Below are 17,006 nucleotides of genomic sequence, written 5' to 3' on the forward strand. Positions count from 1 at the left end.
AAACGTCTGACCTCTGTGATTGCCAACAAGGGTTTTGCCACCAAGTACTAAGTCATGTTTTGCAGAGGGGTCAAATACTTATTTCCCTCATTAAAATGCAAATCAATGTATAACATTTTTGAAATGCAGTTTTCTGGATTTTTTTTTTTGGTTATTCTGTCTCTCACTGTTCAAATAAACCTACCATTAAAATTATAGACTGATTATTTCTTTGTCAGTTTGCAAACGTACAAAATCAGCAGGGGATCAAATACTTTTTTCCCTCACTGTAACATTACAGAATGATATTCTAATGAGGCAACCACTAACATTACAGTATGATATTCTAATGAGGCAACCACTAACATTACAGTATGATATTCTAATGAGGCAACCACTAACATTACAGTATGATATTCTAATGATGTAACCACTAACATTACAGTATGATATTCTAATGAGGCAACCACTAACATTACAGTATGATGTGGTAATGAGGCAACCACTAACATTACAGTATGATGTGGTAATGAGGCAACCACTAACATTACAGTATGATATTCTAACGAGGCAACCACTAACAATACGATATTCTGATGAGTCAACCACTAACATTACAGTATGATATTCTAATGAGGCAACCACTAACATTACAGTATGATATTCTAATGAGGCAACCACTAACATTACAGTATGATATTCTAATGAGGCAACCACTAACATTACAGTATAATATTCTAACGAGGCAACCACTAACATTACATTATGATATTCTAATGAGGCAACCACTAACATTACAGTATGATATTCTAATGAGGCAACCACTAACATTACAGTATGATATTCTAATGAGGCAACCACTAACATTACAGTATAATATTCTAATGAGGCAACCCCTAACATTACAGTATGATATTCTAATGAGGCAACCCCTAACATTACAGTATGATATTCTAATATTCTAATGAGGCAACCACTAACATTACAGTATGATTTTCTAATATTCTAACGAGGCAACCACTAACATTACATTATGATATTCTAATGAGGCAACCAATAACATTACAGTATGATATTCTAATATTCTAATGAGGCAACCACTAACATTACAGTATGATTTTCTAATGCGGCAACCACTAACATTACAGTATGATTTTCTAATATTCTAACGAGGCAACCACTAACATTACATTATGATATTGTAATGAGGCAACCACTAACATTACAGTATGATATTCTAATATTCTAATGAGGCAACCACTAACATTACAGTATGATATTCTAATGAGGCAACCACTAACATTACAGTATGATATTCTAATGAGGCAACCACTAACATTACAGTATGATTTTCTAATATTCTAACGAGGCAACCACTAACATTACATTATGATATTCTAATGAGGCAACCAATAACATTACAGTATGATATTCTAATATTCTAATGAGGCAACCACTAACATTACAGTAAGATTTTCTAATATTCTAATGAGGCAACCATTAACATTACATTATGATATTCTAATGCGGCAACCACTAACATTACAGTATGATTTTCTAATATTCTAACGAAGCAACACTAACATTACATTATGATAGTCTAATGAGGCAACCACTAACATTACAGTATGATATTCTAATATTCTAATGAGGCAACCACTAACATTACAGTATGATATTCTAATGAGGCAACCACTAACATTACAGTATGATATTCTAATGAGGCAACCACTAACATTACAGTATGATTTTCTAATATTCTAACGAGGCAACCACTAACATTACAATATGATATTCTAATGAGGCAACCAATAACATTACAGTATGATATTCTAATATTCTAATGAGGCAACTTCTAACATTACATTATGATATTCTAATATTCTAATGAGGCAACCACTAACATTACATTATGATATTCTGATGCGGCAACCACTAACATTACAGTATGATTTTCTAATATTCTAACGAGGCAACCACTAACATTACATTATGATATTCTAATGAGGCAACCACTAACATTGCAGTATGATATTCTAATATTGGAATGAGGCAACATCTAACATTACAGTATGATAGTCTAATATTCTAATGCCAGTGAGCAAATCTCCAATAATGGAGGATGTCCTGGGTAAACCCCAGGATGTAGACCACAGTTATCTGGCTGCTGTGGTGATGGTAGTAATACTGGAGGATGTCCTGGGTAAACCCCAGGATGTAGACCACAGTTATCTAGCTGCTGTGGTGATGGTAGTAATACTGGAATATGTCCTGGGTAAACCCCAGGATGTAGACCACAGTTATCTAGCTGCTGTGGTGATGGTAGTAATACTGGAGGATGTCCTGGGTAAACCCCAGGATGTAGACCACAGCATATAGAGTTAGTATTTTGTCAGGCCTTATCTATTCAGATGCATTCACTGAGTATATAAGCTGTAATTTCAATCAAATTGAGATGTATAAAGTCACACATGATACAGCAGCTATGCATCAGCACACTGAACCCTCAACCTCTGACCCCTGATTGAGAGAAGAACCCAACAGTCTGCCTCCAGTTTGACCATCATCTCCTCCAGTCTGACAACAGGAACTTCCTACCACAACCAATCATCACAACCTCTGAAAGAAAAACACGCCCCTCACACAAACTCAGACCCGTCAGAGCAAGAACTGAACGATGTCCAAGATCATCCATCCCCTACATGACTCAATTACTGAACGATGTCAAAGATCATCCATCCCCTACATGACTCAATTACTGAACGATGTCAAAGATCATCCATCCCCTACATGACTCAATTACTGAACGATGTCAAAGATCATCCATCCCCTACATGACTCAATTACTGAACGATGTCAAAGATCATTGTATTATATTATATGATAATATATTATATCCATAGGCTACACTCAGTATAGTGTTAATGATGACTTTCAGCTAATTATCTTCAGTTTGGTGCCTAGTGAATACGACTCAGGTCACTATGGAAACATCAATGTAAATTCACCTTAGGTTTTTACTCCTCACTTTCCCTTTCAGGTCTATAGGGTTTTGTTCCCCCCTGCTGGAGACTGGAGCACAAGGCAGTCCCTGGCTTTCTTTGGGCAGCTGGAGGATGAGGCCCTCCTCACCTGTTGTGACGGGTCCACAAATATCCCCTGGTGAAGGCAGGGTCCTATCTCATCCAACGCTTCAATGACTCTTATGGGAGGCAGTGAGCATTTCCCATGTTAAGCTATGGAATTAATTGTACAGCATTGGATTGGTGTTAGCATGGGGTAGAGGGAGTTTACATAAACCAGTCATTTCCTATTAAATCCATGAAGGGAAGTGGACAAGTTCAAACTTAGAAAGGAGATAATAGTTACACACCCCATGTGACCTGATAACTACAGGAATGGAACCATATTGAGGTTGGCTGCTTTCTATACGGTTTGATGGGAGAGAGAGAGAGAGGAGAGACAGAGAGAGAGAGAGAGAGAGAGAGAGAGAGAGAGAGAGAGAGAGAGAGAGAGAGAGAGAGAGAGAGAGAGAGAGAGAGAGAGAGAGAGAGAGAGAGAGAGAGAGAGAGAGAGAGAGAGAGAGAGAGAGAGAGAGGACATCAGGTAAAGTTCTGGAGATGAGGGAATATGTGTGCAGAAAGAAACCCTACAGTATGGTTAACCACAGTTAGGCCCAGTATGGACTATCAATACAAGTGACCATTTAGAATGTGACCCAGTTCAATGGGTCTTAACAGAACTGGGGGATGTCAGCCATGAAGTTGTCTAAACACAACTGGAATATAATTTGTTTGTGATTCATTGTTAATGGGTTTTCCATTAGGAACAGAGTGGGAAAACCTAACACAACAACACACATAACACACAACCAATAAAAACAAAGGGGGAGGAAACCACTAAAGGCATTACCATATTGTCATTTTCTAATGACAGGGAGAAAACATGTAAAATCTAGAAGACTACTTTAGATCTGGTCAGAAGAAGCCTAGTGCACTATGCAGGGAACAGGGAGAGATTTGGGACAGAGACAGTAACTCCTGGATGGAAATCTTCATTCTAATGACAGTGAGCAAATCTCCAATCTCCACCCTATTCCCTATGTAGTGCACTACTTTAGATCTGGTCAGAAGTAGCCTAGTGCACTACGTAGGGAACATGGTGTCATTTGGGCCAGAGTCAGTAACTCCCCTGGGTATGAATTCTCTCTCTATCTTATCTGTCTTCTATATTATGTTCTCCTCTCCTCCTCTCTTCTCTCCTCTATTCACTCTATTCTATCATCCACACCAAATGCCAGCTTCAACACAATCCATTTACAAGTTAAAGACACACCTTGGAATAAATAGCAAAGGAAAACTACTACTAGATGTATTTTTTATTTCCCATCACCATGAATCATATTTAATAACTGAACAGTAGCAGACCTAACTTCATCTGTTCCTTACTCTGGGTAGTGGATTAAAAAGACCATCAATCTCCAATGATATTAAAGTACAATTCTGAACATTACTGATATACTGAGTGGCAAGTCAAGATATCTGCTGTATTTATTTTTTGGTTAATAGCACCACCTGCTGGACAGGTTTAATGTTGCTTGACTGAGCAGTATGGGAGAAAAAAAGATGCCAAACTTAGGGCCGGTTTCCCGGACATCTCCATTGAACGTGCTTTTTAGTCTAGGACTAGGCTTCATCTGTGTCCGGGAAACCGGCCCATATAGTTCAATTAGCAAGTAAGTAACACTACATGTTCCATGATACTGAGGAAAATGACATTGAGACAGAGAACCAATTGAGAAAACATTTCAATGGTTCTGAATGACAACCAACATACATTAACAGCAAACATCATGATTAATGTAAATGTAGCCAATTAAAACATTGCATTTTATAAAAATACTTTAAGTTTTAATTAAACTCTGAAGATTGAATCAGTCAGACAAAAATGATTGTACAGAAAAACAGAGTATTATATCTGAGGACCATCACCACCTGCATGACTAGTATCTATGTGGACCCTACTACAGTTTAACCAGCTCAGCTATAGACTACTCCAGCATGACTAGTATCTATGTGGACCCTACTACAGTTTAACCAGCTCAGCTATAGACTACACCAGCATGACTAGTATCTATGTGGACCCTACTACAGTTTAACCAGCTCAGCAGTACCATAGAGATAAAACCCAGGATAGAGGGGCTGAGTGAATGTGGTCTGGACTCTGTGGAGGAGGGTCATTGTGTCAGAGACACTGTAGAAGGACAGAGTACCTGCCTTGTGATCCAGGTCCACTCCTATTCTGGAGGACTGAGGGCCTGATAGTTTAGTCCCAACATTATTGTGTCTGAAACAATAACCATCACTATAACACTGAAAACTCCAGGACTTGTTATTCTCTCCAAATCCACCATCTGTCCCTGTTCTGCTGATGTCTTTATATGAGACTGCTGTAACAACACACTCCCCACTCCACTCCACCTCCCAGTAACAGCGTCCAGACAGACCCTCTCTACACAGAACCATCAAGTAGTTTGTGAATCTGTCTGGATGGTGAGGATATGGTTGGTCTTGGCCTGTATAGGTCACCTTTCTGTTCCCTTCAGACAGAGACAGGTGTTTGTGTGCTGTGTTTGGGTCCAGTGTGAGCTGACAGGAATCTGGGAGAAGAGCAGAGACCAATTAGGGGAGTTAGAACAATAAGTTAAGTCAGATACTGTATCTACCCTGTCAAATCAGAGAAATATGAGGAGTCAGATAGATACCCAGTCTTTGATTAGATCTACTATTGCTATATATTTCTAGAGGGATTGTTAGGAGTGTCAGTAAAAAGAGACTGTTAGTTACTTCAGAATAAAGAGACTCACATTGTAAGAACTGTTCTCTAGTCTTGGGCTCTGGAGGCAGTACAACCTCCACTATATTCACTACAGACACACAAACACATTCACAGAGAGAGGGAATGTTATCATCACACCATATTCCACATGTATATGACTAGTAGGGAACTTTCAATGGTCTAAAGTTGATGTTCTTATTATTTTCAACACACCTGTAGAGGAGATCTTGGTCCATTCTCCTTTAAGGACGTCTTCTAGTTTCTCTCTCAGTTCAGACACAGTCTTACTCACATCTCCAAAGTACTGAAGAGGACGGACAACGATGCTGGGTAAGTCTGAAGATACACTGGTACTGGAGAGAGACTGATAACTCTGGAGAGAGAGAGAGCGAGAGAGAGAGAACATAACCAAATGATTGAGAGTTTCACATTGAGTTTTAGTTTCATATCACATGTATCAAGGCAGTTTAGTTACCTGGAGGAAATGGATGTGATCCTCTGTGTGTGAGAGCTGCTCCAGCTCAGTGCTTCTCTTCCTCAGCTCAGCTATCTCCTGCTCCAGTTGCTCCAGGAGTCCTTCAGCTTGACTCACTTGAGCCTTCTCTTGGGCACTGATCAGCTCCTTCACCTCAGAGCGCCTTCTCTCAATGGAGCGGATCAGCTCAGTAAAGATCTTATCACTGTTCTCCACTGCTGCCTGTGCAGAGCGCTGTTAAGAGAGAGAGAGAGAGAGAGAGAGAGAGAGAGAGAGAGAGAGAGAGAGAGAGAGAGACTGACTTGTCTTACTTTAATGAGCCATCCTCATTACACTAACATCCCCCCCTCCTAAAAACACATTGCATGCCACCACAACCTCTACACAATCACATTATCCAGTACCCAACACCACAGTACAATACACCATCCAGCACCACATTCCAACCGTCCATCCAACCCCTCCTCTCCAGCCGTACAGACAGCCCCCCTGAGCCCCCATACCTCCTGAAACATCTCCACACTGTTGATCATTTTGTACAACTCAAACTCAACCCTAAGGCGTCAACAGTAATGGCATTACCCTGGCAACACAGAAAAAACATGATGAACAGTCTGTCATTGCAGAAAACGGACACCCCTCCCCAACTCCCAGGTCAACCCGAGCCAACCAGCTATTGGTGTCCAGGGCTCCATGTAATACCCTCCACTGGAGGACCCCTGACCTTTCCAGCACTGGGAGCTTATAGAGCACCCTCCACCTATACCCTGCCATGCTCTCAGCCCCCACAACCCCCTGCCACTGATGCCCCTTGTCATGTGAATTTCTATCTCTAATTCAACCTAAGCTTGAATCATTACCAGAGGGTGTAAGGCTCTGGTTTTAATCATCAATGATTCAAGGTCCACAACCCACAAGTCTTATCTGTATTTTTATTCATGGAGAGAGCTCTTCCGCCAATGACACAAACAGACGATTTTATACCTCCTGAACTTGACTCCTCCCACCTTTAGGTGACTTTTCTAAACAGTTTCTGCCTTCCCCCTTGAATGGTTAGTACCGCCCCCTCTGTTAGTGGGTTGACACTACATGATAATTCTAACATTTATACTGTGTTTGGGGTGAAATCCTTTAGTCATTATTCTTAAAATCCAAATTAATCTAACAATCCACCCCTTTGACTAAATATTCCCACATTCAGGATAAATGTATTTTACAAGCATGATTAATCTCAGAGATCACATCAGAACTAATAAACATTTCATCCAATTGCGGTCTTTCAGGGTCCAAATTCTCGTCATCCACCAAGCCTGGAGGATCGTTTTTCACATTCCCCTGGTCAGAGTCCGGAGTCAGTCCATCTCTCATCATTGTTTAGATACTGCATTTCACCAACGCCTGACTCACCAATCCTCGGACACAGGGAACAAGACAACAACCACATAATACAAGAATACCCATACAAACACTGATCGCTCCTAAGATGGTGGCTGCTAGGGTTTTCCCTTTACCAAATATTTCATCAAACCATCTATCCACAATGTACTAACTTCTGAGTTCAGTTCATCCTTCACTTAGTGCAGTTAATTCTGTAAGAGCTCTGGTGACTGTCCCATCCCCATGTTGTTAGGGATAAATATGCAATAATGGCTCATCTTTCTATAGACACCGGCCCTTTCTGCCTGATCTAGAACCAACCTCTACTAAGTTATGAGCGGAATGGCGGATAATCGCTCTGAGATCCCCTTTACTGCATCTCTAGTCTGGTCAATAAATCGTTGTTGGTTGTAATAGATATAATTTATCCAATCCATATTTTTGTTTATTGTCACCCACCAGAAAAATGTTGTAGTAAAACTCTCTCATATTTGATTCATAGCTTTCTATTCATCTGGAACACCCCTGGGGATGCCTATACCATCTATCCAAATTTCCTTCCTGACTTATATTTCTTTTTCTCCTAATTATTCTTCCTGTCACTGGTCTTTGATGACCAATTCTTACAGGTTGGACCAACAATACTGGTGCACAAGTACCCACCCATCCCTCTGATAATGTCTGCCGAATGCTCCCTTTGTTAGTGCATGCCCACCACACATCAGTCAGAGGGATGGTTAGGCTCCTAATTTGTTTTCCTCCCTTCCTTATCTAAATCAGTCACATTAATTATCTCCTTACAGCCATCAAAATCACCCAAGTTACGGGTGCCATTTCTATGTCTGTAACACTGGTATTCGCCAGGAGTTAAAGTGAATCTAGGTGGGCTGCCCCAGTATGTCAATTTTGCCAGCCCAATCCCTGTGCAATTTGGCTCTTTTTGATTGGACCCCAGGTCTAATACACAGGGAAACATTGCCTTTGGCATTGGGGCGGTCAACATTGTCGGTCGCCCAATGGAGCATGCATAACAATTGGTCTCCCCCAAGGCCCTAGCGGTGTATTTCATCCACTTTAACCAGAGATTCTCATCAGGGACCCCCTCCACTTCCCCATTGTTCCATTCTTGGAGGAGAAAATCTTTCATAGTGGACGGGTTAGTTGAATTGACTCTGTCATCCCTTGACTGATTTACTCGGTCTATTGCTGTTAGTGGATTAATGACAGTACCTGCTCCCTCTATATCTTTTGACTCCATCAAATGTAATCTTAGACAAGCATCCCGTCCGTATACGTCCGCGCAAGCCCAGTAAGTTCTTTTCATGTCCTCTTTAGTGACTTTTACTATCTTTACTACCATTTCCGTGGGGATGTCGTTATACCTTCTTATCCTCCATCTGGACGTCCAGCCCCCCCCCCCCCCCCCGTCTCATCTCTCCGTCCCCCAGTATGTCTAAATACCTGAGCCCACGAACAATCTGCCGAGGGAGCTGAACATAAATACAACGGGATCTTATAATCCCCTGTTGCTTGCTTATCCGCTCTGATAAGATCCCTAATCCTAATTTTGAATATTACTCCCCACCCCTCTCTGACTCCTATTTTGTAGATCACTCGCCCTTGACGGTCAGTATGTCGGGTAACTTCCCTTTTATTTCTTAATAATGGTAAGGCCATAGCTTAATTGGTGCGAGGTGGTGGTGGATCTTGACATACCACGACTATTGCCGAGACTATGATGCAGCTCAGGGTCACCCATATTCCCAAACACCGCCAACCCTCTCCGTCCTTCTGCTCGGTACCACCCCATACTCACACCCTAGGAACACACTACAGTGATGATAGGTCTGGGTAGGAGATCTTCGTTGACAGAGGTGAACCCCGGACCCTGTAGCCCAGTTCTGCTCGTCAACTCTGCGTGTGCTAAGCGGTGCTTGTATGTGGTCTTACCTTCTTGCAGTGGGTAACATGGACCCAGGTTCCTCTCTCTGCTATTCTAATGGCCAAGGTGGTGACCAACATAACCTGATAGGGCCCTTCCCAACAGGCCTGCTTCCAGTTTTCCTTCTAGTGACTGGATGCTCACCAGTCACGTTGTTAGATAGTGGGTCACCTTCTCCTTTAGTTCACCTGTGGGGCACAAAAGCTCTGACATACGGGTGTGGTTAATAAATTATCTTCACACATGTTCAGATTAATCTAACAATTTCTGACTGCATTCTCTTTTTAGACTGTATCTAAAAAAAAATTTATTTATTTTTTAAAAGTATTTTGTCCTCTCCTTTGTATATTATTTAATCCTTCAATTAGCCTCTTCCCCCCTCTTGACACATAGTTCTGCTTATGTGTCAATTTTTACCACCTTCCTAAACATTCCCTTAGGTTATTTATCAACCAATTGCCATGCCTTTCATTTTTGAGATTGTCTTTTGCTTCTTTATTGCTCCTCCCACTTCCTTTGTCTTTATGGTGGCTAAATTCGACTTTCATTCAGTTCAGAATCAATTAGTAATCCAATCAAACAATCTTTTATCTTGTAAAAACACTCATGTTTAGTTCAACCTCTGTTCTACCCCGGCTCTCCCGGGCTTGACCTGAGAACTGATTGTTGGACATGACAAGTCCATATTTAGGTCACCTAAGTGTTCTGCCTAGCAACAAAGAATAAAAACCTCTATGTTCGTGATTAACCCAGTTATCTCTAATAGCCCACCAAAAAAAAAACCATCATCTTTAAATCACGACCAATGTCATATCCCTCTTTGCTCTCTACCATTTGGGAAACATCCCTGATATATGTATGAAAAGCTAAGACTGTTTGGGAAGAGAGCAACAACATAAACTGTTCTTCCTCCTCAGAGTTCCAAATGATTTTACCATGGGCTGCTATTGCCTTCCCATAGATAAGATCACTTAATTTACCCGTATGCAGTACATAATGGAGTACCCAAGCTTTACAGCAGTCTATCCTTACCAAAAAGCTCATCATTCTTCATCTAATTTTTTTCTCTCTCTAGTCCTTATCTACCTGATCCTATTGCTAAATCAATGATCTAGGCAATAGTTGTCTCGCCTTAGATCCTCTGATTACTGCAGCTTATTCCATTAATTTAGTTTCAAATATCACCCAATAAACCGTTCCATCCCACAGCATAGTAAACACCACCTATGAACTGTTGAAAATCCCCCTAAATTCAACATAACAACCCTTTATAAACATCATGCTGGGTGTGTTTTTTATTTATTTGAAAAACCCAATTGAAAAACAACAACCAAAGATAGTTAGGCTCAACTTAATTTGGTAGCTCCCTCTCATGACCTAAATACTGCCCAACTTCACCACTGCTCCCCCTTGCCCTGAGCAACACTCCAATGAGATAAGCCAATCTCCTTCTCCTGGTTATACATTTTGTTAACCTTCAACTACCATCCGCAATCCAAAGATGGTAGTACACACAAAACATGATACAGATATCCCCAGTCCTAACTCATGAATAATGTTTGTATCAATCTAATTCCTTACAACTAATCCATAAAATCCCTCAAAATTCCTCGAGTATACAATGATTATTTAATTGATTACTCTAAATCTGCTACATGTGATCTCATTTCAAATGATCCATTATCAATTATTTGATCCACCCCCTAAAAAAATCTCTCTCCCCTTCTATTCTGGAGTTCTACCTCTACCAGCTATTTCCCCTAGTGGCCATTAAATACTCAGCTCCCGTATGTTATTTTTCTTACTCTATCCTGTCTACTATTCCGCTCATGATGGATTGCATATCTCTTGACCTCGGCTGACGAAGTAGTTCCCCATCCCACTAAAGTCCTCTTAATATTCCAGCTTATTTCTGGTCTCATTCCACTAAGGAATGCTATTTTTTAGCTGCTGATGGTACGGAGTATCATTTCCCTGTCACTGGGGAGGCTCAGGTATTTCACTTGGCTGATGGTCTCACTGTCTTCCTGTTTACATTCATGTACTTTGGAGAAGTCAGCATGTCGATGGTAAGGTTCCCTTAAATTATTACACAACTCAGTTATTTTCCCAACATTTTGCCCATCATTTGCCCATGGTAGGACTGCTCCATTGACATCCCCTGAAACCCACTTTCCCCCCCCCCCCCCCGAACAGCTGCCCAATCTTTCCCAAGTAGGGTTCTGACTGTCCTCTCAATTTCCCCTGTGTTTAGCTTAAAGCTGGCTGCTAAACTCTCCAAATTCCTCCTGAACCCCTCTGTTCCTGTCTTAGGGTGCACTACACCCTCTATAGCTCTCACTACATCTCGCTGTGTCCATGCCCTATATACATCCAGTGTGTCTGGTGCATGCTCCACCCCAGCCCTTGGTTTCGGCAAGGCTATCAAAGGGTACTGGTCATCCCCTTCCTCATCATCTAACCACTCTTTCTTCCCTGGCTTATTGTAGTTTTCTAATCTTTTTAACTCCCTGTTTTTAAACTCTCTGTGTTTACTCTCTCTAGCTTTTCCTGTTTCTTCCCTCTCTACCCTCCTATCATTACTGAATCAATGATAATACATTCACATTCTAGTCACCCAGCAGACGCTCCTATCCAGAGCGACCTACAGTTAGTGAATACATTTTATTTATTTATGTTTTACTGCCCCCCCCCCCCCCCCCCCCCCCATAATAACATGAATACCTCCAATAGCAGGTCACTCCTATTAGATTTACCAGATGATAAACTATTCAATACAGACAGAGAATCTGAGTATACTATAATTCTGGGTCCTTGGATCCATCTGTGAAAAGCAGTAAAAAAGCATAAAAACTTCTACCAATGTAATTGTCAACCAGTTTCCCTATATCACTGACTTCTGAACAATCTTTCCTTTTCCCTACCAAGGTTAGATCAACAACAGCATCTGGGAGTAACCATGGAGGAACATCCCCTATCACCACAGAAGGGCCAACCTCCAACTCCCTCAAACCACTCTCATCAGCAAGCTTTCCAACTGTCCAACCAAAACCACTGCCTTGTCTACTAGTATATTCCCAACAGTCATCTAGAACAGTAGCAGTGGGATGCTCAACCTCACAGCCTTTCAACCCAATAAGATAATGACAATTTTTACGCTGTATATCCAAAGGCATCTCACCTGCCTCCACCAGTAAGGCACATACAGATGTTGATTTAAATGCACCAATACATATCCTTAAAGCTTTATACTGGATTCTGTCTTTGCCGCTGTTCCATAAACTATACACCCAAAATCAATTGTCGTCCTGATCAGAGCTCTATAAATATCCATCAACGATTGTCTGTCAGCACCCCATTCATAACCAGAGACCCACACAACCAACTACCGTGAAAGTGATGGAATGAGAGAGACAGAGACATAGTTACAACACTGTACATAGCCATAATATAACGGTTCTTCTTCTTTGGAGTTTAACGGCGGTTGGCATTCCAATATGTTGCATTACCGCCCCTACTGGACTATAATATCAATCCATTATACTTTGTAATAATACAAAAAACACCCTTCCAACTAACCCTACACTCATTAAATACCCACTACCCCATTCCACTATTTTGACCCTATCTGCTCCTGCACCATGCCAACGGCCTGGGAGGACGGGACACCACCCCTCAACACACCCTGTAACTCTTCTGAAGTCAAATCTCGTATGCCCAAATACTTCTCTGCAGCTGCCACCACAACATCTATTTTCTGTGATATACATTCCATTTCTGCAGTACAGTTAATAAACATTGCTATGAATGGTAAGAAGCTAACTTTACTGAAGCATATATCACTCGTTGGCCTATCCCTCTGTGCTGGCACAGATCTACTACTCACAGGGATCTTCTCAGGATCTCTCACCCTTGACACATCCTCCTCTACTTTCTTCACTGTCTCAGCATACGACACCTTCTGCACTACTCTGACTCAAGCCACCTCAACCTACCTCTCTCGCACCGGACACTTCAGAACCCCAGCAACATGGGCATCCCAACAGTTGACACACAACTTTATCCACCGAAACTACACAATCCTCTATCCCATGCCCTCCAGCACACTTCCCACATCTTGGAATCTCCCTCCTACAAACTGCTGCAACATGACCATAAACGTTGCACCTGAATCATTGCAGTGGATTCGCCACAAAAGCTCTAACAGGATAACTGATATATCCTAACATGACTTTATCGGGTAAAGACCCAAAACTCAAAAGGACTGACAGTGACTCCTCTGTTTCACCACGCTCACCACCAGGTCTGCGTCACACCAATGGCGGGCATCACAAACACCAGGAATCTTCAACTTGAATTGCTCCACCTCCACACTTAACGCTACCCCAGAAATCACTCCTTTCAATGGTGCCCTGTTCCTAAGAGCAAAGCAAGAAACAGATCTTGACCGAAGTTGCGTGACACGGAGCGCCCACTCCCTCTGGTCAGAAGAAACACAAACAAATATCACAAGTCCACTACAGGTTACCTTCACTGATTCAACTGCACGCAACTCCTTTCCCACCAACCTTAAACCACAAATGGATCTACCAAAAGGTATGGATCCACTTTCTCCAAAAATGTAACTCCTACTGCACCAGATTCTTCTTTATCATGTCCATTGATACCAGGCTCTGGTTCTGAGCTCATCACCACACCTTCTAACTCGCTTAACTCTCCCTCATTCATTTCCATTTCACCTCCAGAACTCAGTCTGGCGAATTGCTCACTCTGTTTTCACTTGAAATATAACATGTGAAATGTCTCTATTCCTTTGAACATTTTGTGAGTGTAATGTTTACTGTTCATTTCTGACTGTTTATTTCACTTTTGTTTATTATCTATTTCTCTTGCTTTGGCAATGTAAACATATGTTTCCCATGCCAATAAAGCCCTTTTGAATTTAATTGAATTTAGAGCTCCATGTATGAAAAATAAAAAAAGTAAGTCGCTTTGGATAAGAGTGTCTGATAAATGACTAAAATGTAAAAAAAAAAATATGTATAGGGGACATGAGTCGGTCACGGTTACTCAAGGTTATGTGATGATGTAGCCCCGCCTGCGACTTCAAAATATTAGTGTTGGCCCACGGCCCAATAGGGAATGGTCAAGATGTTGGTTTCTCCCATGGTAGACCTGGGTTCATATTCCGCTGGTTACATTAAGTAGTCTATTCTCTGAAAGGGGTCGAGACAGCCTGTTCCCAACAGTGGGCTCAGTGGGATTGGAGACGGGCCCCTCTCCCTCTCTCTCTGACTGGAGGAGAGAAGTGAAATGATGCCTCTCCTCTGGTCAACAATACTCACCTTGAGAGACTCCACAGCCTGTTGGAGCTCCTTCAGCTCCTTCTCTCTCTCCTGGAATCTCTGCTGGACCTTCTGCTGACTCATCCCCAGCTGCCTCTGTGGAGAATCACTCTTCAATGAGCTATCAAGCTTTATTTGTCCACTAGATCAATTGTATAGTAATGTGACATAGGGCACATAGGGAGAAAGGTCTAAAATCTTGAGGAAGTCCCTTTCCAATATTATATATTTTTATGTTGCTATGTGAATGATTATAGTTATGGTAGACGTACATCTATCAAGGGGTTGAGACTTTACTTTGGACTCATAAAATGGCATTCAGAATGATAATAAGGTTTGATTTTAGATAATGGTGATAGATTTAGAGCAAACTCAATATACTCAAGGTTTGTGTTCATATTTGTTCTGCTGAGGATCAATTTGATTTGAATTCTCTCATATTGAAACAGCCTTAGTTCCTACTGTATCTTTAAGTCTTTGTTTATCAGAAAGTCACCAACAAGTAGTTCTGGTCTTACCTGTTTCTCAGACCTCTCTGCTGCAGCTGACACTGTATCATGGCCTTTATGTTTATCCATTGTACACAGCAGACAGATAGACTGTTGATCGGTACGACAGTAAACCTCCAGCAGTTTGTCATGATCAGAGCAGACCTTCTCCTGTAGTTGTGTGGTGGCTCTGACCAGCTTGTGCTTCTTGAAAGCAGGAAATTCATAGTGAGGTTGGAGGTGAGTCTCACAGTAAGAGGCCAGACATGCCAGACAAGACATGAGGGCTTTCTGCTTTCTGGTCCCAGTGCAGAAATCACACGTCACATCTCCAGGTCCAGCATAGCACAGAGCAGGAGGGGGAGCAGCCTGGAGTCCTGTCTTTTTCAGTTTCTCCACCACTTCAGCCAACATGTTATTTTTCCTCAGATTAGGCCTTGGAGTGAAGGTCTGTCTGCACTGAGGACAGCTATAGACCCCTTTCAGAACATCCTGATCCCAGCAGCCCTCAATACAGCACCTACAGTAACTGTGTCCACAGGCAGTAGTGACCGGCTCCTTCAGTAGATCCAGACAGACAGAACAACAGAACTGGTCCTGGTCCAGCAGAACACCCTGATGAGCCATTTGGACGGCTGTTCACTCTCACACAGACAGATGACACAGAGACTCAGATCAGTTTTGTTTCCACAGAAGAGAGTTTGTGGAGAGGGATGGACTTCCTGGTTGTGCAAGAGGGGTGGGGTTAGAAGGAGGGAGGGAGGGAGGGAGGGAGAGGTTTGAGGAATGGAAGAAGAGAGAGAGGGACGGCATGCAACAGCAAGAGAGAGACAAATAGTTTTGTTCCTGTGGTGAATTATTATTAATAAATTGTAAAGTATAATGGACTATGAGGTAGAACTGGGTTAATCAAGAGCATAAAGTTAGAATTCTTTGTTACTGGGCCAGGAATTGTATTGGGTCATTTAATTTCACTGTGTGGGTGAGTAGAGCGGGAATCTGCCCTAGGGTCAGAGTGCTTGCTCTTACTTAAATCCATGGCTGTCTTATCTGATGAGAGACTGAAACTAGCTTGGGGCCATTTGTTTTTGTCTTCAAACACAGTGAAAAGAGCCAGGGTTGAACAGAGTTTAAACTAAACATGAGTGTTTTTGTAAGATAAGGATTGATTGATTGTAGTACTCTGAATTTAATGAAAGTTGAGTTTAGCCGCTCTCAGAGACAAAGGAAGTGGGCGGAGCAATAAAATAGCGGGAAAACTGAAGAGGACTATATAAGATGGAGGGAGACCGTAAGAACGGTGTGCTATTCTGCAGACTGGTATCGGCTTTGTTGAAATCTTGAATAAAGTCATTTCTTGATGCAACAAAAACTCTGTAAGACCTTATTTGTAATAAAGTATAGTGGTTATTTTCCACAACATTCCTAGGTTAGAGCCCTTAACATGGAACAAATGAAATAATGAATCATAAAATGCGAGTTGTTAGAATATATAAAGGATAACAGTTTCTATGAACTACATATGTGTAATTATTTTAATGACCTTTATAATGCCTTATAAT

General features: G+C 41.6%; 1 protein-coding gene across 1 annotated transcript; it reads right to left on the bottom strand.

Moving 5' to 3' along the window:
• Positions 1–4,982: 4,982 nt before the first annotated feature.
• On the bottom strand, positions 4,983–15,980 carry LOC311122966 (tripartite motif-containing protein 16-like). The gene is made up of 6 exons (XM_084197260.1): positions 15,475–15,980; positions 14,957–15,052; positions 6,293–6,514; positions 6,005–6,190; positions 5,846–5,879; positions 4,983–5,638 (listed from the first exon to the last, which is right to left on the bottom strand). The coding sequence occupies exons 1-6, from the start codon at positions 15,856–15,858 to the stop codon at positions 5,127–5,129; spliced, it is 1,434 nt and encodes a 477-aa protein (XP_084053386.1). The 5' UTR covers positions 15,859–15,980; the 3' UTR covers positions 4,983–5,126.
• Positions 15,981–17,006: the final 1,026 nt, after the last annotated feature.

Source organism: Coregonus lavaretus (genome assembly GCF_964263955.1).
Source record: "Coregonus lavaretus genome assembly, contig: HAP1_SCAFFOLD_1239, whole genome shotgun sequence".
In the NCBI taxonomy this organism is placed as follows: Eukaryota; Metazoa; Chordata; class Actinopteri; order Salmoniformes; family Salmonidae; genus Coregonus; species Coregonus lavaretus.